This window comes from Chinchilla lanigera, unplaced genomic scaffold (assembly GCF_000276665.1).
Source record: "Chinchilla lanigera isolate Chin_1 unplaced genomic scaffold, ChiLan1.0 scaffold00091, whole genome shotgun sequence".
NCBI classification, from domain to species: Eukaryota; Metazoa; Chordata; class Mammalia; order Rodentia; family Chinchillidae; genus Chinchilla; species Chinchilla lanigera.
In genome coordinates, this window is record NW_004955492.1 from 6,144,534 (window position 1) to 6,167,759 (window position 23,226).

Below are 23,226 nucleotides of genomic sequence, written 5' to 3' on the forward strand. Positions count from 1 at the left end.
GAAAGAGCAGGGCAGAAGGACCTGGTGGAAGAAAAATTCTTATTTCATAGCAGCTAGGAAACAGAGAGAAGAGGGAGGGCAAGAATAAGGCCAAGGACAAGAATACACCCTTCCACGTCATGCCTCCAGTGACCCACCTCTAACTAGACCTCACCTCCAGAATGCGAATGGGTAGGACACATTTTAGATCTAAGTCCTCATACCATTCCTAATGTGACCCAAAAAGTTTGACTAGGAAGACTAGCCACTGCTCCTCCCCAGAGAGAAAACAAGAGATGCCACAAGTATGTATCCATCGCACACACAAGGAGGACAGCAGAGAGGGAGGATTCTTTCCTAGCGGTGGTCTCAGTGGGTGGGTGGGACACAGAAAACGGGGACTCAGGAAAATGAATGGTTCTAGTCACACACCAAGAGTTTGTAGAGACTGAAAGCAAATCTAAGTTGGTCTGATTTAAAACCTTAACCCTTAATGAATAGACATCACTGTCCCAGCCATCTTTATCATGAAGGATCAGAAGAGTCTAGTAAGTCATGAGATGGGTTCAAGGTTCAACTTTCTCTTCATTGCATATACTGTCCAAGGATTTGATTTTGATTTAAGGAATGAAAAGAGAGAGAAGTCCACAAACCAGCCCCAGCCTTAGAAGTCACCCCAAGTGTAAAAGCAGTCCAGGGGGTTGTTTTCCACCCTTACTCACTGTGACAACTTGATGCTCTCTCTATGACAGTGCTGCCTTGCTGCCAGTAAACTGTCTGCAGAAGTCAATTGACCCAAGGGCTCGGATGCTCACCCGTGTCACTGTACATTATTGGTTTGAACTATGTAGAAGCAAAGCTGAGAGCTGATGGCTGGAGAGAAAATCCTATACCACGTCTAGTTTCTGGAGTCCTCAGTCAGCAGTTTTCAACTGGAGAGGGAATATTACTTGTTATTAAATCTGTATTTAAGGAAAAATACTTTGTCACTCCTTATTCTAAGTGGTTTTTGTATTTCTTTCAGATGTCGCCCATTTAATGTGGTTTGAAAGACTCTATGTTTGGCTTCAGTCTTTTGAAAAATATATCTTGTACCCAGCAATAATTCTGAATGCCCTCACTATTGATGCATTTTCAATAAGCAATTACCGGAGACTTGGTACCCAGTAAGTGAAGAATGGTTTATTCTCATAAAGATTTGGATCACAACATTTTCAGAATCTAGTGAATTTTCTCTCAACAGGCTGCAGAAGAAACCAACTTTTACCTGCTAATTACTGACCACATAAAAGTAATACTTGGCGGTCTTTTACTCACACTCACGAGAGTAGATAGTTACTGTGCAGTGACTAGGGTACAAGGGAAGTTAGATATGCTTGAAGTGATGTTGTGAATAAATGTCAGTAGATTTGAAAACCATCTTGCAGAAGCTTAGCTGCAGAGGCTAATGAGATGACGGAAACACAATGTGAATCCAGGATTCCTGGAGTTCTCACCACCATGCTTAGAGCGATGTGAACTGCCTTGTGCCATTTCATTTAACAAATACTCTATCATTTTGTGCTTGGGGGAGGGGGCAATTAATCACTGCCACCGCTGTCTGCATTTATCAAGAGGAGTTTTATAATTTAGAGACTGGAGCATAAGAGACTTCATACTGTCAAAATACCCATGTTTTTTCAAAGCATTAACAATGCAAAATGGATTCATTGGTTTCATACATTAAAATTAATTCTGAATTTACAAATGGAAATGTACTTGATAATTTGGGGATTTGCCATTCTGACAAAAGGTGAGAGTCAATGCTTAAATCCTTTATTAGTGTAGGAGAATGTAAAAGAGATTCTTTCCCAGACTTGCTCATTAGTCACGTTGCTAGAAAACTACATATCCAGGTCAACCCTGAAGCTAATCCCAAGCATATTAATTCAGACCTGCTCTTTTGCTCAGGGTGTGATGAAGATACCTTAATTAATATTTGCCAAAGATTGAGCAAGCTAAGATGAAAGGCATTTTAATGCTCTGCGGGACTTTGAGTAGATGCAGAGTCACAGAAAGCAGGCCCTAAATGAAATGACAACTCTGTCTTTGGTGGACTCGCTCCCTTCAAGTCCAGACCATTTTGGTTAAAACAGGAAGAGAATTCTACGTCCCTTGGTATTTAAATCTGTAGACTTCAGATCCAAGGATAAAATTTAATCCCACTGGATAGATAAACAGGATGTGATGGTGAACCTGTTACACTGTTGAGATAAGGTCCAGCCCAGGAAGTGGCCCTTCTCCTAGCAGCCAGGATTACCAGTGAGCACAGCCATGCCTGACCCATGACTTCTCCTAGAACTGGGAGGACACTAGGCACACATCCACAAAGTGGAAGGCAGGAACAGGGCTGCCCTGGGATATCATGCTACATTATGAAAATCTTACCCTCAAAAACCAAAATGTCCTGAGTCTTGAGCTGCCTCATTATTGGGGTTCCGAAGGAGGGTGTTGGCTGCCCAACAGAGAGTTTCATACTCTGGGCCGCTGTCTAGGGAAACTGTAACTGAGGTCTTATTTTCATACCATCTCACCATGGTGGCCTAGTGGCAAAGGAAGGTAGGCTGTGCAGCAATGCTTGGCCTTGCTGTGCCAGATGAGGGCTAAATGCTGAGGTTTCAGAAGACCCTCACTCCCCAGATCTGCATGGGATGAGAGCTAGTTCCCTCAGAAGCCAAATCCAACTGTTGCACTGGGTGTTGGGCACACCTCACCTTGTGCATCCTGGGGTAGAGCAGAAAGAATTTAAGCCCTGAGTCTGAGGAGATAAAAGATCAGACTGAGGAATATGGATGAGCTAACATTAGGGCTTTTTGATGATAAAAATAACAATTTTGCACCTGATAGGTGCAAGAATTTAAAGCACCTTTTAAAAAGAATTTACTTGAGGCATGGTAACTGTACATATTTATAGGTTATATTGTGCCATTTACATATATATTGTGTACATATACATGTACATATACCATATGTATATATACTGTGTATAAGGATCAGATCAGGGTAATGCTATATCCATCACCTTGGACATTTATCATTTCTTTATGCTAGGAACATTCAAAATTTGCTCTACTAGCTCTTTTAAAGCAGTCAATTAGTTATTAATCACTACTGTTCTACTGACAGCACTTCCTAAATATCCTCATGCTGGGACAAGGTATTAATAATGCCCATAAGGGTGTAGGGTTCAGGGCTCTTCAGGGCTTAGATAAATAGAAGTGCAGCCCCGGCACCCTGCTAGAGAGACAAGCCTTTGCTTTTGAGGGCAACCATTCCTGAGAACTCTCCCACTCTGCCCTCAAGTTCTCACGTAGCGTGTTACGGTTGCAGGGGAATCTGGATTCTTCAGGAAGAGACTAAAGGAGGCCACTCCACTCTGGGCTGCACTGTGTTCATCTCCTGCCTTGCACTTTGGAGCTTTCTCATCATTGGCTCCCATATGAGAGAATCATATATGTTACCCTCCCCCACTACACACACACATGCATCCTTTAATAATCTGAATCCCTGGGTGAGTCTGGGAGCTCAGTTCTCAAAGCAAAGTCCTCAGAGAGTATTTCTTTGCCTGGCTCTGCTTGAGTGAACTCCTGCACTGAAAGCTTATGCTGTGGAAGAAAAAATGCCAGGGCCTATGATTTTGAGGAAAAAAGATCAAGACAAGCTTATGTTCACTAGGATGACAAATATGCTGAAAAACAGTGGAAGTTAATATGTGCAAATGAAAACCGGCTTTATTAAAACACTGGACTTCTCCCTATGCTCAGAGCTGAATGTGGCCATCGCTGTGCCTTTGTTTCTGTCAAATTCTTTTGTCACAAGCTGGTGTATGCTGAGCAGACTATAGGAGGGACAGAGTGGTGTTTTCTAACTGGACGCAAGCTTTCCATGGAATTTTCCTCATTGCTGAGGTCCTTACTTCAGCAAGCTCAAATGAGCTCTGTGTCCTTGCAGAAGAACACAAGGAGTTAGGAAAACGCCTCTGATGGAAATGGAATGTCTATGGGCAAAGACGATGTCACTTGGGAGAGCCATTCTGAACTAAATGGTCCCAGCTCAGCCCAGTGAGACCTTGGACCAGTTACTCCAGTGCCCCTAGGCCCCCTTTCCTCCTTGTAGGATGCAGACAGTGGCAGGGCCTCCGTCTGGCCTTCTGTGCATGTGAAGAGCATGTTACACAGTCACATTCAAGAAACCACAGTTTTCACAAGTCACCTGGTGGCCTGCATGTTGTCACTGACTGGTCTTCTTCCTCTCCTTTCCACAGTTGGGACATTTTCCTGATGATCATTGCTGGTATGAAGCTGCTGCGGACTTCCTTCTGTAACCCAGTTCACCAGTTTATCCACTTGAGCTTCGCTCTCATCTTTTTCCACTTTGACTACAAAGACTTTTCAGAGAGTTTCTTGCTGGATTTCTTCATGGTGTCCATCTTACTGAGCAAGGCAAGTTAAATGGTCATTTTCTTCATTTTTGGCATCGGAAGTGGGCATTTTTTGTCAAATATATCAAGAATTTAAAATGTTTGCCTTATAAAAAAATTTGTAGAAGGAAATGAAATTGAATTATATGTGTGTGTTATACTCCTGCAGCCATGCAGGGGAAATTCTCCACGGAATTTAACTATTCCATGTGACTTGCTAAAAATCACTAATTAAAATGAATCAGTCATTAGTGTGGCTTGAAATTTATCTGTCCTTATAGGGCTTCCCAAGATCTTAACATGCTCTGAATTAAATTAAAGATGAACAACGAGACTTACTTATTCAATTTTTTTTACTTTGCCTCGAGGTAAGGCTTGAGACCCGGTGTCTGCGGGTAAGGTCTCTTGGGGTGTTTTCATTCCCGGAGTTTGTCTCATGTCGAGATTTCATCTGCTGTGAGTTTGAATATAGGGAGGAATCCCAGTGACTATTCAGGGAAACATATGTGGATAATGTCTAGTATTTCACACTCGAAACATAAGATTCTCTGGATAGTTGAGAGCGCCTCTGTGGCTGTATTTGTTTGATGGGAATAACAAAGCCTCAGCTTGAAAAGAGAAAGGAAGGATCTGGAGCCCTGCCTGCTGAGTGCTCCCTGGCCGGACTTCTTTCTCCCTGTGTCTGTGCTCACAGCCTGTGTCTAATATTGTGCCCACTCCTACTTTACCAACTCCTCGTCCTGTTCTTCAGTAGTTTTGTACATTTTAAGGGCCTTTCCCTCTGGATTTCATTTTTCATCTTTTATGAGCCAATTCTGTTCATTGTTACTTTCTCATTATTCTTTATTTTTTTCTTCCTACTGGCTTTCTCTTTGCTTCTTTTAGGTAACAAAAAGTGAAAACTGTCATACAAAACTGTTGTACAAAGAAGCCCCATAAGTAATTGTCACCACTCCATCCCTGTTTGTGAGTCTTTTGTCCTCCCTCTGGCTGAGCACTGATTCTTCCACGACCTGAATCCTTCCTGTGTTCTTTCCTCCTAACCCTCCCTCTGACTTCTGCAGTCTGCTTGGGTTTCCATCTTTCATCTCTGACCCTGGGCTTCCCTTGGCTACAAGCGTGTGTGTCATGTTTGTGTGAGCTCTCTTTGATTCTTATCCATCTTTCCCACATTTCTGTCTTCACATCACGCCTTCCCCATTCTGTTCTTCATTCTTATCTCAGATAAATACAAAGTTATAGCCTATGATCTTTAAGCCATTTAGGAAGTTATTGTATATGACCATCCTACTCACAGGGTTAGGAGCTTGTCATCAGCTGTAAAATGTGGTGGGGATGATTCAGTTCTGGACTCTGGCATTATTTATCTTTTTTTTTTTTTTTCTGGTACTGGGAATCGAGCTTACGACCTTGCACTTGCCAGGCAGGCACTGTGCCGCTGAGCTAAACCCCTAGCCCCTCTGGCATTATTTATATTTCAACATGGTGAATGTATTCTTTCTGAGCCTCATTTTCCTATACAATGGACAAAAATGCCAGTCTCACCTGGGGGTTGGAAGGATTCCTTTAATAACTATAACATAAATTTTAAAGTAGAATTCACTCTGCAAGCACAAGGAAGAGCTTTTGGAGCCAAATGTAAGCAGAAAAAGCCGCTGTGCACTGTTTGTGAGGAAGGAGCTAGGTAAGTTGCGCTGCGGGTGGGAAGGAAGCAGGCAGAAAGGAGCCAGGTGGTCCTGACTCCATCACTCCTGCTGGAGGAATGGCTTTGCTGGTCGGGTGCAGGCAGTCTTTCCTCATCCCATTGCCCACCGTTCAGCTGAGGGCCAGCCAGCCACTGCTATAGACTCTTGGCCAGGCACAGGTGTCTGGCTGAACAAAAGAACATACACAGCTCACCCTTCTTGACCAAGGACACTCAGACCCATCCTATGCAAGGCAAGGTGGGGGGTGCAGGGTAGGGTGACAGAACATGATCTGAACTAAATCCACAAAGACCTCGCTGCTGCAGGCACTCAGTTTTCACTCTGCTTAATCTTTTTGAAGCACCAATTAAATGCTAACAATTTCAAGCCGAACCATAGTCACAGCTTTCTTATTTTCTCTAATTGAGGGAGCATTAGCAAATGCAATTTGAATAATCTGCTTTTAGATTGGGATAATGGCTGAGTCTAAAAGAAAAAGAGCAAGGAAAGCAACTGAGACAAAGAAAAACAAGCAGGCAAAGAGGCACACTGGATGGCCGGAGAGTGGGTCTGAGTACTGGCCCGGCCCAGCCTCTCTGGCTTCCTGCTCATCCTGTATCTCCAGAGAGCAGGCAGTGGTGAGCTTCCCGGAATGAGAAACAGGATCCCACTCCCTAACAGCAAAAATATAGCTAAGGAAATGGATCGCATTTGTGATCGTGATGTAAAGTGGTAGCGGGAATAATCAGCTGCAGTTAATGTCTCCTGCAGAGGTCCTGCCTGCAAATCCCAAAGGGGGAGCTCTTCATTCTCCTCACTTTCTCTCAGAGTACATTCCCTAGAAGCTTCTTAGAAACCTCAGGGTTGGGTTACAGCCGCACAGTTTTCCTGGGCCGCTGATTGCTTGATGTATGACTTCACCTGTCCGGTCGACTCATCCGAGTCCTGCTCTGACAGTCTTCCACATCGCTGCTGCCCCAGCCCTTACCCCGTGCACCTGAGTACAGGGCTTTGTTAGCCTAGAAGCCCCCCCACCAGGGTGCTGTGAGGCTGATGAAGAGACATTTGGGCAAGCATCTGGTTTCCATGGAAGAAAGGAGCTGCACCACCATGGGGGCACACAATTACTATAAGCCAGTGGCCCCTGATCCTCTAGGCTTCTCAGGAAGGAAGAAAGAAGTGACCAGAGAGAAGATCCACAGCCTGAGCTCAAGGCCCCAGGAAATCAGGGAAGGGTAGATGGCCTCAGAGTGTCCAGGCTCTGCCTGAATTTCTCTGTCTCTCTGAGTTCTCTACTCTGAGGTCTGGGAGAGGAATATTGCTTAGTCTCTTCTGTCTGCCAGAGCTGGTAGAAAGTGGGGAATAATCAATTGCCAGGCCAGAGTCCTTGGGGACAGATATAGTGATGATTGACACAGTAGTGGACACTTCCATGTATGGTAGAACAGCTGGATGAGGGCATTTCCAAGTTCCATTCTGTGTTGCAGAGCTCTTCATCACACACCCTCTAGGGAATCTCCTTGGCTTGTCACACCCATTCTTCCTCATGCCCTTCTTCCCTCCTTTCCTTCCTCTCTGGTCTGTCCTATGGTCATTCTTTTCTTTAAGAACTCATGTAATGCACCGGTAACATTCCTGGTATGTTTAGGTCTTTGGAGTGCATTGAAATGTGGGAGTTGGAATAATCGGTTGTTAGGAACATTTGGTTTTAGCAGGACCACAAATAGCAAAAGCCCTTTCATGCTCTCCCACTGGCCCTGAGAAAGTCCTTAGAGACCACTCTGTCTTGAAACACTTAGCAACTTAGTTTTGAGAGGATGTACAGCCATAACTTGGGAATGTCCTGCCATCTGATAATGCTGCTAGCATTTCAGAACCCATTAGACATGAAATTCTACAGACCATCATTTCTGGACCTTCACTGTTTAGGAAGTTAAAATCAATGGGTGAAGTGCGTTTATGATAACTCCTTACGACTATCACACCAGAGACATGACTAGGGAGCTGTGTTATGGATGACCACGGTTGGCACTCATGTGCTTTGAAACAGTCTCTAAATGACATTTCTCTGTATTCTGCCAATGCAGGTCAATCATTTTGGATTAATATAGAGCTATATTTTTTCTTAGAATGCATGCTTCTACAAAAGTATTTGTTCAAAATACTTTGATCAGAGAAGCAGTTGTTTAATCCCAGCACTTGGGAGGTTGAGAAATGAGGATCACTGTGAGTCCAGGCCACTCTGGGCTACATAGTGAGTTCAAGGCCAGTCTGAATCACATAATGAGACTCTGTCTCAAAATCCAACCCCCGCCCCCAACCAAAGAAAGAAAAACAGTTGTTCATTCCTTGAGTGTCCATCAGGAGCCAGGCATTGCCCTGGGGCCAAAGGTGACTCATGATAGTGATATAGGGGAAATAAGTGTAATTTTTAACCCATTAGATGTCAGGTACTCTGAGTTTGTGTTCCCCAAAACAGAAGAATAAGTTTTAAGGAACAACAGAGGTTAAGAGTAGGAAATGTTAAGAAAGAGAGATATAGCTCTTGAGAGACAGAAGAATGTGGGTTGCTGTGGACCCCACTTGCTAGAGGAAGTTTTATAGAGCAAGTTCACAAGGTGGGCTCAAAATTCACAAGGTGGGTGAAATGTGGGACAAAACTTTGGTCACCTAGTAAGATTATGAGTGCAGCCATTTAGGTAATATTGATCCAATGGGGAAGCAGATCACATAGCCAGTGGACATGGGAAGAACAAGGACCTTTTCAGGAAGAGATGAACGAGGGGGTCCTAGCCACCCACTGGGACAACTAAGGTCTACTCAGACTTTACTGGACCAGGTGAGCACAATTTCTAATCCACTGTTTATCCCTCAGGAAGGCATGAGGTCCTGGTCACCCTGTCCCCATTTTGCAGCCAGACCTTCAACAGCTGCTCCTCCTGCCGTATTTGTGAAGTGTTTGTATCTTCTGCTTTGACTCCCTTGAGGGCCTAGCCCTGTCTGACTGCCTCTAAGTTGGATTTTTATCCAACTGAGCTGTCTGAAATAGTAGGAATGACGGTAGGTTCTTGTCTTAGTTGCTTTTAGCATTGCTGAGACAAAATACCTGATGCCCAAAGTTAAAGGAGTGAAGGTTTATTTGGGCTCACAGTTTGTAGAGGTTTCAGTTCATAGCTGGCTGGCAGGGAGCCATCAGAAACCTAGGTTCAGGCACCCTTAATGCTAGCGTCGCACTGCAAATCAATCCCAGCATCACATTCGTACTCCCAGTATCCTACACTCTAGGTCCAGCCACCCCCGAAATGCTCTACCTATGACCGTGTGAGGCTTGGGGGACATCTACACACAAGCAGTAACAGTTCCTCTCTGGACTCTCCACAGGCCAGATGCTATGCTCATCACTTAGTGCATATTCACATACTTCATCTGCACATCGACTCTGTGGGAGCGTGCTCCTCATTTGATAGGTGAGGAGGCACAGAAATTAAAGGAGTTGCTGGAAGATCTTACCACCTTAAAATGAGAGAGCAGGCTGCAAACCCAGGCCATCTGGTGGAGTGTCTTTGTGATACTGTTGGGGAGTCCAGAAAAACAGGCAGGTGCAGCTGGAGGGAGCCTGTAGAGTATGCACGGGATCATTCCAATCTGGGAGCATCAGCAGGGTGCTAACCTGACCTTTGAGGAAGAGTACAGTGAAGAAGGAGGGAAAGCTAGTTACACTGAGTGGAAACCACAAAAGCTGAAGGTGGTGGCTGTCCTAGGAACTGCAAGATGTCTAGGACGTATGGAAACATGGGAGGGGAGGGTATGATTGGGGAGTGGGCTGTACAGGTGCAGGTGACATTAAAAGCCAGACAAGGGACTGAATATGCCACATTGCAGTTTGTGCGAGCTGAATTTGAAAGGTAGTGGGGTAGGGAGATCTCAGTGACATTCAGAAATGACTCTTCATTGGGAGGCTGAGGCAGGAAGATTACAAGTTTGATCCCAGCCTGGGCAATTTAGCAAGACCTTGTCTCAAAATGAAAAATGAAAAGTTAGTTGGAATGCACTTTGTAGAGTGCAGGGGTCCTGGGTTGAAAGGAAGGAAAGGAAAGAAGGAAAAAAAGGAAAGTTTGTCCCTTGGTGGTGGTGAGTGAAAGTTGAGGAGGCTGGACCTGGAAGGGAATCACCATCACCCTCCAGGCACTCGAGATAAAGTCCTGAGCTGTGGTAGCAGAGGGAGGAGGTGTGGAGGGGGACAGACTTGGGCAGAACTCAAGAGGGAAAGGAGATGCGGCTGAGTGACTGTGGACACGGAAGCGGGCTCTGGGAAGGAGCTGTCTCTGGGAGGCAAGGGCATGTGGACTTAAGCAGTGAAGTCAAGGTCAGGGTCCTTGGCTAGGTTAGGAAACAGAAAAGAGGAAGACATGGCAGAGGAAAGGACGCTGGATTTCAGTGTGGAGAACTGTGGAATGAGAAGCTACGAGGACCAAAAATAAAAACCAGGGGAACAGGATTCCTTTTTCCATTTTAATTTTGAAATTTACTTGAGTAATATATAAATGTATGCTGAGCTCCATAAAATTAGAAAAGCAGTGGAAGCACACAGAGAAAGTATTTGTGTACACACTCTCCCTTCGTATCCCTCCCTCCTTGCTGACCATCACTGCTAGTTTTTGGGAATAGCTCTTTTTAGTTGTCTCATACTTGTACATGTGTATGTATGCCCATGCATGTGGGCACACACACATACACAAATTTAAAATACCAATAGGTGCATTTTTCATACATACTTTACTTCCATTTTTTGCATGAAACTGTATCTTAGAGAACTTTTCAGTGGTAGCATGAGCAATGCCACCTCTTCCCTGTGACCCTGTATCATATTCCATGGCATGTACCATAATTTGATGAAGCATCCCCCTATTAATAAGCAGTTGATTTGTTTCCAAGCTCTTCTGTAGTAATTGGGGTTCTGTAGTCACAAGCCACAGGAACTCAAATGAAATCAGCCTAATGAAAAAGGAGAACCCCACTGTGCATGTGGTGATTGAATGATCTGAAGGCTTGAATGACGGCATTGAAACTCTGCTTTTATTTCTCTTTCTTTTGCATCTGTTGGTACCATTTATAGCCCAGCTCTTTACACATAGAGGTAACAATGGCCACTGGAAGTTCTATATTTATAGCATTCCTATACTGCTAATCCTGGAAGAGAGAGCAACTTTCTTGTAATTTCAGCCAAAGTCCTGGGCAGAGTCCTACTGACTCCTTCTGTGTGGTGTGTCCACTCATGAGTCAGGCCCAGTAGCCAGAGGGTATGAGTCCTTTAGCCAATGAGCCCTGTATGGCTTGCCCACCCCTTGGCCCTAACCAGACTACAAAACTTGGAAGTTACTGTGGGTAGATAGCCACTGCGTTGGACCACACATACTTACCATGCCAGCATGTGTGTTTTAGAAGAGTAGCTTCCTAGGACTGGACTGAGGGGTCAGCAGAACAGACACTGAGGATCTTAAAAGCGGATCTTCCAAGTGACTTAACTGCCTCCAGCAAGGGTGACCAGTATTTAAGGAACAGGGACTGGAGGAAGATGCAGTGAAGGAGACTGAGAAGTGACCTGTGAAACAGTATATATACAGTGTAATGGGAAGCAAGGTGGTCAGCAAGGTCAGAGGCTCACAGAAGTCAAGGTGCAACACTGTGATGGGGCCACTGGATTCGGCCACAGAAGGGTCATGGGGGAGTCTGATGGCAGTGTGAGGCTGGCACTGTTGACATTAGTTCTTTAGGGCCCAGCACCCGGCATTACTCCTTTGGAATCCTCCATGCCTGCCTTAGTCCTACGAGTTGGGGAGCTGTGGTTACCTATGTGTAAGTGGCCAGGCACATTCAATGACCATAGATCAGTGGATTCCAGTGTGGGTGTCTGGTGCATTCTGAAGGATGCTATTCAGTGAAGTGGTCTTGAAGTGAAAACTCCACAGTCACAACCACTGTAGGGCACTTGATGTTTTATTGTTGAGTTCTTGGGCATCCCCAGCCAGAAGAGTTACCACCACAAATCTATTCCCCCTGGTACCATTTGCCTTGGGTTCCTCTCAATTTTGAAAGGAAAGTGATATCTCTACCCACATTCTTCAAAGTGTGTTCACGTAGACTAATTCTTTTTTTTTTTTTTTTTTTTTTTGGTTTTTCTCCGGTACCGGGAACCGAACTCACAACCTTGCACTTGCCAGGCAGGCGCTTTTGCCGCTGAGCTAAATCCCCAGCCCCCACATGGACTAATTCTTATTATCTGGAAATGAGGAGGTGGCCATCACATCTCTACCTTATCTATTTGGCAAAATAATTTTGATTGATGCTTCATTTTCCACTTGGGGTTAATTTTTATCTTACTTCTCTTCACTGTATTAAAGAACAGATTTGTCAGAGTTATTGATCTTTTCATCATTCTGGGATATCTAATAAGGTCATATCACAGTTTGCTCACTGCTACACAAGACTCAAGCCATAATAACATCAATCTGTACGACCTGTGGTGCTCTCTGTGCCCTAAACGTCTCATCGTCAAGGAAACGATGCCTACTCTGAGGAAGCCGAAATCATCTGCGAGGATAAGGCAGTTAGTGTGGATGACATGCTGGCAGCTTGGAAGGGGTGGATGGAAAAGGAATAGTGAGAGAGAAGAGAGCAGGACTGAGGGGAGGGAGGGAGGACCAGGGCAGTAATCACATTGTGTTCAACTATTCAACTCTTTCTCTCAGACATGGATTGTTTGGCTTCCATAAATGAGTGAGAACAGGCAGAATTTGTCTTTCTGTATCCAGCTTATTTCACTTAACTTAATATCTTCCAATTCCATCCATGTTGCTGCAAATGACAGGACTTCATTGTTCTTTTTTTTTTTTTTTTTGAGACAGGGTCTCACTTTGTAGTTCAGGCTGGTCTTGAACTCAGGGCAATCCTCCTGCCTCAGCCTCCCAAGTTCTGGGATTACAGGCGTGCACCACCATGCCCAGCTTTCATTCTTCTTATGGCTGGATAGTATTTCATTTTGTGTATGTACATTCTTTTATCCATTCATTAGCTGATGGACAGGTAGGTTGTTTCCTTTTCTTGATATTGTGGATAGTTCTGCAGTAAACATGAGAGGGAAAATATCTCTTTGATATACTTGTTTCACTTCCTTTGGCTATATACCTAGGAGTAGTATAACTGGATCATATGGTGGTTCTATTTTTAGTTATTTTTAGGAAGTACTGTACTGTTTTCCATTGTGGCTGAACTACTTCCAGTCCCTCCAGCAGTGTACAAGTGCCCCTCTTTCTCTGCCTCCTCTGTCCAGTCCTGGGCCAAATATTATTTTTTGCTTGAGGGTCGGTTCAGAATATTCCATTTGGTTATCTTTTCCCTTTATGCTCTTCATAACTGTGACAGCGTCTCATGTTTTCCCTGGCTTTGATGACTGATAGTTTTGAGGAGCACTTTTAAGTATTCTACAGAATTCTTTTCAAGTATTCTGTTGGGATTTGCCTCATGTTTTTCTCATAATTGTATTAGGGCCATGAGATCTAGGGAGGAGGACCACACAGGTGAGGGTCCCGTCTTATCATACCGTGGCCGGGATTCATATGTCAGTATCAGCGATCCCTGCTGATGTTCACCACAGTCACCTGGCCAGGGCAGGGCTCTCAGGTGTCTTCACCCAAAAGCGACCCTTTGACCCCCTTTCAGAATTGCACTCTTTAAAGGGAGTCTCTGCACACAGCTCATGCAGAAAGACTGAGTTACCTTTCACTTACTTACAGGAAAATACATAAATTATGTGAATTCTTCTGCATGGGCTGTTTGTTCAGTCATGCATTCGTTCATTTGTATCAGTACAGGCTCAAATATTTATTTTACGCTTGAGTTGTAGTACAATATTTATTTATTGTGCTGCCTAAATTAGTCCAGCTTGGGATTTTTGGAGCTGTTCTACTGGCTCCTGTGTCTGTTGTATAACTCCGTCAGTGTGTGTGTGTGTGTGTGTGTGTGTGTGTGCGCACACAAGCGCTGTGCATCTTCTTGGCACTGCAGAGTGCTCCAGGCTTATGGCAGGGTGCTCCAGGGTCAGCTTGTGTACTTCTTGTCCCAGTCCTAGACTTCGCCACTTCTTCAAGGAGTCCTCTCTTACCTTATTGGAGAATGGTATTAGAAAACCTAGACACTGAGATCTGGATATGAGGTATGCTTGTTGGTACTGGGTGTCAGTGCTTCTAGGCCCTTCAGTGGAAAGAGCAAGGGAATGAAATATATGTGTGTGTAGCATCCTCAGTACATACACATATTTAGAAAGATTTTAGAAATATTTTAGACTCTACTCCATTCTTTCTTGTCATTCTTTGGAATTCCAATTATGCATGTGTCACACCTTTCAATATGGCCTGTGTTTTGTATGTGTTCTCCTTGTATTTCAGTCAGAGAAGTTTCATTTGATGCCTCTTTAAACTCCCTGCCTTTTTCCTTCAGGGTGCCCATAAAGTGGCCCATGACAGCATTCCTCATTTCTGTTAGTATCTGTATCCGTAGCATTTCCTTTTGATACTTCCTTACAGTTTCTGGTTCTCTGTTTCCATTACCCATATGTTGTATTTTTTGCCATTGGTCCTCTCCGTGTATGCATCAAGGTTATTTCAAATTCGCTATGCGATGATTCTGACTTTGGTGTCATATAGGAGTCTGGTTCGGCCACTTGCTTTGCCTCTGCAGATTGTTCTCTTGCCTTTTTCATGGCCTTTCATTTCTCATGGAAAGCAGGGCCTGTTGTGTCAGACAATGGGAACTGAAGTACACAGGCATTCTTGGGGGGGGGGTTTGCTCATCTGACTAGAAGTTGGATTGTACTTAGTGTTTCCTGTAGCTGAGGATCTCAGAGTCTTCAGCTCTTTCTAGTGTTCTTACTCTTGTCTCCTCCTAACTTTTGCTGTCCTAAAATCTCTTCAGATAGTTTGTCTTATAGCTCTATTGTCTGTGGTCTGGGGTCATTATATTGGGTCCCTATTGCTGTTCTGTGTGACATGGGGGAGGAAGAACGTTTTGTTATCTTCTAATTGAGTCTGTCTTCTTTTCGGCATGTGTGTCTCAGGGCTGTGACCACCACCAGTGTTACCAGAGTGGTACAGCTTTGTCCTCTCATGCCCTCTGCTTCCTTCCCTAGCTGCAGGCTGTTTCTCTGAGGCCTGCTGACTGAGTTTCTTCCTCCCTTTGTGAAATGAACTGGGATGGGCTGGAGCACTCCCTCCCCAACCTGGGATAGGGCACCTGCAAAGCTCTTTTCTTCAGAGACAAGGCCTGTATCTTTCGCATTGTTTAACCTTCCCTTCCCTTCCACTTACCAGAGCCTGGGGGTGAGGGTTGCTTCTAAGATCTTCATTATGAAGACATAGTGGGGTTTCTGGAGGTACCCCCCATCGGGTGGAGGGCTACCCTAATGCTGTGGTGCCCATGAGTGAGTTTTTGACCACAAGCTAGCTCACACTCAGCCTCTAGCACTTTATCAAAATTATCAGATAAATATTTCTACCCACTTGTGGCTCCAGTTACATGTGCTCCAGCCAAGCAGGCCTCAGCTGCAGCTCCAGGGGCACGCTGTCTTTTCATGTTCCAGAGAGGCCAGGCCTGCACAATAGCATGGCAGTGTTCTTGTGGGTCTAGGAGTCATTGATTTGCAGTTTATCCATGTTTCTTTTATTGTAAGAACAGAAGCAGCAACATTTACACTCTTTTTATATGCCAGAGCGGAAACCACAGGTCCCTTAAGAGTTTCTTTTAAATCACCACATGAGCTCCCTTTTTGGCCCAAAATTCTGTAGTGGCTCCCCAGCCCCTCACGGCGGTCCTCAGGACACGCCTTCTCTCCTAATGCCCCCTGCTGGACTCAGGTGTACTTGTGATGCTCCGCTCCTCCAGACATGCTGTCACAGTGGCCCCCTTGCTTCACCATTCCCTCCGTCTAGAAAGTGCTCCTCCTGATTATCCTCTTCCACCAAGCCTTTGCTCACCTCTCACCTTGGCCATCAGAGGCGCCCTGACTGCTCTGCTTTGTACTGCAGTCAGCCCCACCCTGCTCTCCACCCCACAGCTGGGGACTCGCCCTCCTCTACGCCTGTGCCGTGTACTTGTCATCTTATAACATACGCTGTGACTGACTGGCTCGTTGTATGGTTGCCTCCCCGCAACCCCGCCTGTAATATAAGCTGCATGAGGCGGGCAAAGCATTTTCTCTCTTTTTACTGATGTATCCCGACTCACAGAAGGCCATCAGTGCAGCACTCAGCAGGGCTGCAGATGATCTCTGGAGCATTGAACATTACTGTCTCACTCCAGATGTCTGTCACTCACTTATCAAGGATCCCTGTCAGTCCTGCTCCCAGTCCACATAGCCAGGAGTGAAGGCACCCTGTAGAGGATCCCGAAGCTGCCACACGCTTTCCAGACTTTCAGGGACACACCTTCACTCTTAGTTGTCACCAGTAGCTTAGGACAACTTTCACAAGCCCTGTACCATGTGCAGAATGGGAATCCTAGCCATAGCGTCTGTGTTCCCAGGAATATCAGAGATGCTTCTAGGGTGGAGGCTACTGGTGTGTTTATTTATCTCCAAGTCCCTCCAACATCCAACAAAATTCAGGGCCTTGGTAGCTACTCTGTATATATCATATAAATTCATACAGAGTTTCAAAGATGGACAACTGGCTTTTGAGAAGCCTTAAACTGGGATATGGTGGTTGAATGATGTTTTATTATTTTATAGGGACAACAATTCACAGTGGAAGGAGGGAGTCCATGGGAGGAGGGAAGGTTTTGAGCACACAGGCCACTTAGAGTCCTTTCTGGCTTTTCACAGTGTGTCCCATTCGATTTTCCTGATTTTTTACTAATCTCCTTCAGCTGTTTCACTGCTACCTGCTGTCAAATCACAGTGGGGAAGTTAACACACAGCCCCCAGAGCTCTGTTCTGTGGTCCTCTGAGGTCCTCTTGCAGAACCAAGAGGGGGTAATCCGCAGTCACTTTTCATGTAGCTCTGCTCCAGTGGTGACAAGCTGGTATCACCTAACTGGCCTGCTCACTGCACGCATGGTGGCCACACCTGGCCACATTCTTACCAGTGCCGTGGGGTTGTAAGAGATGCCCTCAGGGGAACCTCTTTCCCTTTATACACATTCACAGCCTCACATGGCCACCTTCTTGCTCATCTCTCATTCCCAGGATAGCACCCACATGCCAGGGGGCTCACTTCCCCTAACTCAGCCACGCATGTTTCTGCTATTCCTCTCGGGGAGGAAGTTGGGGCCAAAATGAAAACTTGCAAGTCCCACGAGCTTCAGCCTTCAAAGCAAGGGTCACTTCCTGCCTGGTGGGGATATCAAACCCAGTGTGCAAAAGTCATACTTTCCTTTCTTCATCTTTCTTTTAGTCTCCTGCTAAAGTACACTGTAATAAATACAGTGACAGTCATGTGGCTTGAAGACTTACACAAATTTCTCCTTGCTAATCTATCAAAAAGTGTTCAGCAGAACCCATTTTTAAAATGTTTGCTGCACTCTCTATCTAAGGAGGCTGCTCACTAGCTAAACATTTTTTTTTTAATTTTAAAAATAAAAGGAGGAAAACATTAACAGACAGACATTTTACAAAATAGCAAAAGAACAGTACAGACAATACGGAGTTACAAACAAAGTGGTAGGAAATTAACAATGCTTGTTGTATTACATATTGATATCTTCAAAGTGGCTTCTCATGAAAACAGATATAGACATGCAATACTGATCAACCAAGGACTCAATAACAGTTTCTTTCAGCAAAGAAATAGAAGACAGTAGAACAACCATGTTAACTATCCTGTATATACACACATACAAAATTTCTCCTTCTTTCCCTTTTCTTATTCCCACATCCCAGTTGCCATTTACCCTTGAGTGCTTTCCTATCATTTCACAATGTCTATCATACCTCCCAGTTTAAATTAACTCTTTCAGTGTAATAAATTAACTTTTACACTAGTAAAACTTTTTTTTTTTTAAACACTTTAGTCCTTCTTACGGGGACAGCAGTGACATGCCTGAATTCGTAGACAGAATTGAATGCCACCACTGACTAATCTTCACAGGAACCAGTAAGCAATGTGTGATTTCAGCACAAAAGCTAGCAGAGCGGTTTTGGGAGGTCACAGCCTAGACTTGACACTTGAAGAATTCAGAAAGCCTCCTGAGACCCCTTCCTAGCATTTTTCCTAGAGGAACTAAGTCTGGAGATGAACACTGTCTCCTCACAAAGCTGACTACCAGCATTTGCCATCCTTAGAGGCTTCTGGTTTTAAGGGGTGCACATATATATGAACCCACAGATTTCAAGTAAGGTCCCTTAACAGATACTCAGATTTAGGATAAGATCTCTGAAGTCACACATTTCTTTTCTTTTTTCTCTTCTCTTTGTTTCTTTTCTTTCTTCCTTTTCCTCTTTCTTTCCTTCCCTCCCTCCCTTCCTTCCTCTCTCCCTTCCATCCTTCTTTCCTTCCTTCCTTCTCTTCATTCTTCCTTCCTTCCTTCCTTCCTTCTCTTCATCCTTCCTTCCTTCCCTTGGAAGCCCTTCCAGTAGTTCAAACTGTGATGCTTCTACTTTCATTAAAGAAAGGCTATGATTTTTATTTTTTATTTTTCTTTCCTGGTACCGGGAATCGAACTCACAACCTTGCGCTTGCCAGGCAGGCGCTTTGCCACTGAGCTAAATCTCCAGCCCCAGAAAGGCTGTGATTAAGACTGAAATGGTTACTATATAAATCTGAAATATCCAGGATTCAAGAGAAAGTAAATACATATATATTAGGAAAATTAGTAGCAATTTCAAAGATCTGGCATGTAAATGAATCTTGGAAATAGTAGGAAACAATCCATTGAGCCCCAGCTCTTGTGTAAGTTGGGAGAAACCAGAAGGCTCCATTCATTCAATCATTCATTCATTAAAAACAAAACAAAACACTAAAACCTGTACTGTGCTCCCACTGCTACTTACCTTCTACAGGAGAAAGGGGAATGTGTAAACAATACTGGTATCAGCTGCTGATGAGGGTACATCCCCATGGGAAGAGGTACACGTGAAAGCCATTGTGCCTTTTTTTTTTTTTTTTTTGGTACCAGGAATTGAACTGAGAACCTTATGCTTGCCAGGCAGGCACTGGGCCACTGAGCTATATCCCCAGCCATGAAGATCATTGTGAAACGGTGTCATAATTGCAATAAACTCAATGACTTACATTTATTAAGCATTTATCATATCCCAAATCTTGATCCAGAAAAACCACACGGATTATTTCATTCTCCTTTTCAACGATAGCACTTGCCACTCATGGCATTATAACAGATCTTTCAAAGGGAGAAATCCCCCAAAGTGGAGTCTAGGAAGCTGTCTCTTCACAGGGAAGATTTGGCTAAATTAGATCCCAGAACAAAGGTAGAGGCATAGTGTCAGAGGTAGAATAGTTGTGTGAAGATCAAAATGGAATTTAAAGGAATAAGGAATTGAGAGGAAAGCAGACTGTGCAGCCACTGTTGTTCCTACAACTTCCCTCCAAGTTAAATCAGCGGAATGCTTAAAGAACAACCGAGAGCTCCCCTGAAGTGAGCCTTAGCCATTCTCAGCGACAACAATGTCCCGAGCTCCGCCAGTGATGAGAATAGCTGAGCTCCTCAGGAAAGCCAGTATGAGAAACTCCTCAGGAGAACCAACAGCTCCAAGAGAACTAACAGCTCCCTAATAGCTTTTACAACAACTTCTTTTCTTCTCCTGTTCTTTATATTTTGTTGGCAACAGTCCTCAGGTGGCCTCCCATACCCAGCACCACGGTGGTTCAGTTCAGTTGGGTATTACAAGTTGACCACCAGTTGTCAATCCACCCCATACCTCCTTCAGGTTTAAGAATAACTCCTTATTACTGGGCTGCAAGAGAATTTATGAGCGAGTGTTGAATTTATTTTTCAATGTTCTTTCTGCACCAACTGAGCAACATATGGTTTTTCTTTCATACTTTCTCTATTTTGTGAATTACATTGACTTTTTTAAAATACCAAAGTATTATCAGATGAACCAAATTGGATCATGATGTTTTTAAACATGTATAAATTCATTTTGTAAATATTTTATTGAGGGTTTTTATATTTATAGATGATAACATATGTAGTTTCCTCTTATTTTTGTCCATTTTTGGCTTTAAAAATAGTCTTCCAATATGAACTGTGAAGCTCCCAAAACACACATTTGAAGGTAATATTGTTTCCTCTGTGGGTTACTTTAGGTGGCTTCTGATTGGTCCTAACGCTTCTCAGTGCTATTCTTTTTAAATACTTTCCAATTTATTGAGTTAATTAACTTATTTTTATTGTCATTTTTCCAAATGCAAAAACATTATGATTATGGATTGCTATAGATATTTGACAATTTTTGTTATTAACTTTTAATTTCATTGCAAAGAACTATGCATAATAACAATTTTTAATATTGATTAGGACTTCTGTGGTTTAACACATGGTCAATTCTTGTAAATGTACATATTCTTGAAAAGTATATCCTCTCTCTTTTGCCTGGTTGAAAGATTGTAATATACAGTACATCTCTCTTGGGTGAAGCAGATTAATTCTGTTTGTTAGATTTTTTATAGGTTTATTTATCATTTAAATTACCATTTTATGAGATCAGAGTCTCAAAATACTCCCCATCATTGTAGATTTGTTTATGTTACCTTGTAATTCTTTGCTTTACCTATTTTGAGGCTACATGGTTAAAGATATACTTTTCAATTATTTTGTCTTCTTAGTGGCTTTTCCCTTTTATCATGCACTGGTGTTTATCCTTTTTGAGTAAAAGTTTATTTGGTCTAATATTAATGGCTCAACTAGCTTTCCTATTTACCAGATACCTTATTATTATTGTTATTATTATTTTATGTAAAACTTTCTAGGTCACTTTGGTATTTCTTATAAAGGCATCTAGCAGGACTCTTTAAAAAAAAAAAAAAAAGACGCAAACTGAGGACCTCTGTGTTTTGACTGACAAATTTTGTCTATTTACATTTAGTGAGATTACTGATGCTTGAACTCTTCCAATCCATGCTCTTTTTTTTTTTTTAATTTGGCTTTTATTTATGATGTCTTCCACTCTTTCTTTCATTCTATTGAATAGGATGAACTTCTTTTGATTTCTTTTTCCCTTCATCAATTTGGAAATTAAATACCAAGTTTCTAACCCCTGAGTTCAGTGATTGGAAGTGTGTGGTCCCCAGACCAGCAGCATTGGCCTCACCTAGGAAGTTGTTAGAAATGCACACTTCTGGGCCCTCTCCACAGCAGCTGAATCTGAACCTCTGCAGGTGGGAAGTGGCATCTTCATATTACAGAATGTCTGGGTGAGTCTAAAGCCTAAACAATATAGTGGTTTAGTGGTTACTCTTAAATTACTAATAAGCATCCTTGATTAGCATGAGATTAATTATAATCTTTCCTCTTTCAAACAGTACAAGAGTTGTGTACTTTAACCTCAATCCTCTCTCCCATCTTAAATATTTATGACATCTAGCATTTAATTCCACTTTCAAATAGACCACTATTTTATAATTATCTTTACAGTTAATCCTCCTATTAATATTCTTGCACTGTAGCCATTTCTTTACCTCCCGCTGTTCTTGTGGATCGTTTCTTCCTTCAGGAATAAATTTCTTTTTTTCTATAGTGCATTCTTCCATTGCTGTTTAACTGCAACATTCAGTGAGTTGCTGATTCTTTCAGTCTTGGTCTAAAGGGCCTGCACATCCATCTCTTACTTAAGCAATATAATTTGATTGATTTCTTTTCTCAACACCTTGAAAACATTATGTCATTGTCTTCTGCCAGTGAGAAGTCAGCTATCCATCTCTTAATTCCTTTGTGGGTGATGTGTAAGAAAGATGATTTTCTCCTTGACTTCAATGTTATGCATTTTCATTATCATATGAAATGAGATGTGGATTCTTCTGTTTATCCCATGCATTACTGCAATGCGATGGTCTGTGCTTTCCCCTATTCTGATATTTCCGCACCTACTCTCATCAGGCATACCCTCCCCTGTCTTCTCCTCTTTCCGGGAGCTCGGGGTGCGTGTGTGTTTTCCTTTTCTGGCACAGGTGTTTCTCAGCCTCTTCTAGTTTTATCTCTTTGCCTCCTTTTGTTGCATTCAGGTCTCATTGACTTCTGCTGCTTAATGAGTTTCTGGCACACAGCGTTTACTGCGGTAGTCTGTTTCTGGCCTGAAACTGACTCTTGTTGCCAGGTATAACCTCCTAATAAAATTCTAGGTTATGTTTTCAGCCACTGTTTGAAGATATTTTATGCTTTAGATCTAATATCCCAAAATTTAATTATCGTACTTTGTTATTAATTGGTTCTTTTTTAACAGTGGGTTAAAAAAAGCTAGGGCCCCTGCTTGAAATAGTACCAGCTTTACTTTCTTTGTGAACATTTTTCTGCTTCCCATATTTCCACCTGTGCCTCAAAATGCCTGATGTTTCTCCCCCATCCCAGTGTTAGTGACCTTTCATCTCTCAGTTGGCTCCCACCAAGGTTCATTAAGAACCTCAAAGCTCCCTTCACATCTTGTTTGCTTCCTTTCCAAGTACCCAAGAGCCCTTGTTTCCTCGCTGTTCCTTATTTTTGGACTCAGTACACTTCCTGCTCAGCAGCCAGTTTCTGCAACTCCTTCCAGTCTTCTTTGCCCCTTCAGATTTGACTGCTGGCAATCACAGTTTGATGTGAAGCTAACTGAAGTGTGTATCTTCCTGAGAAGAAAACTAGCTGAATCTGGCAACAAAATTCCAAAACAGGGAAGGAGTAACCTGGAAGTTGATTCAAGCCAGAAGAAATGGGTGGAAAAACTTGTACTGTAATCAATGGCACAGCACATGTCCAGCTTCCTAAGGCAGTGCTCAAGTGTCAGAGCAGGCAGTACGTGGCCGGTTATGTCCCCAGAGTAAAGGTGGCATGTGTATATCACCGCAGAATGTATTATCAAGGAGAATGTTTTGGGATCACTTTTGTTTCATTTCACTTCTT

At 43.3% G+C, this 23,226-nt stretch overlaps 1 protein-coding gene across 1 annotated transcript in view; it reads left to right on the forward strand.

Annotated features, from left to right (window-relative positions):
• Pcnxl2 (pecanex-like 2 (Drosophila)) overlaps positions 1-23,226 on the forward strand; it is a 205,907-nt gene that overhangs the window by 100,957 nt on the left and 81,724 nt on the right. Inside the window, exons 19-20 of the mRNA XM_013504672.1 lie at positions 1,004-1,145; positions 4,283-4,460. Coding sequence (XP_013360126.1) covers positions 1,004-1,145; positions 4,283-4,460 — 320 coding nt within the window. The remainder of the gene's footprint in view (positions 1-1,003; positions 1,146-4,282; positions 4,461-23,226) is intronic.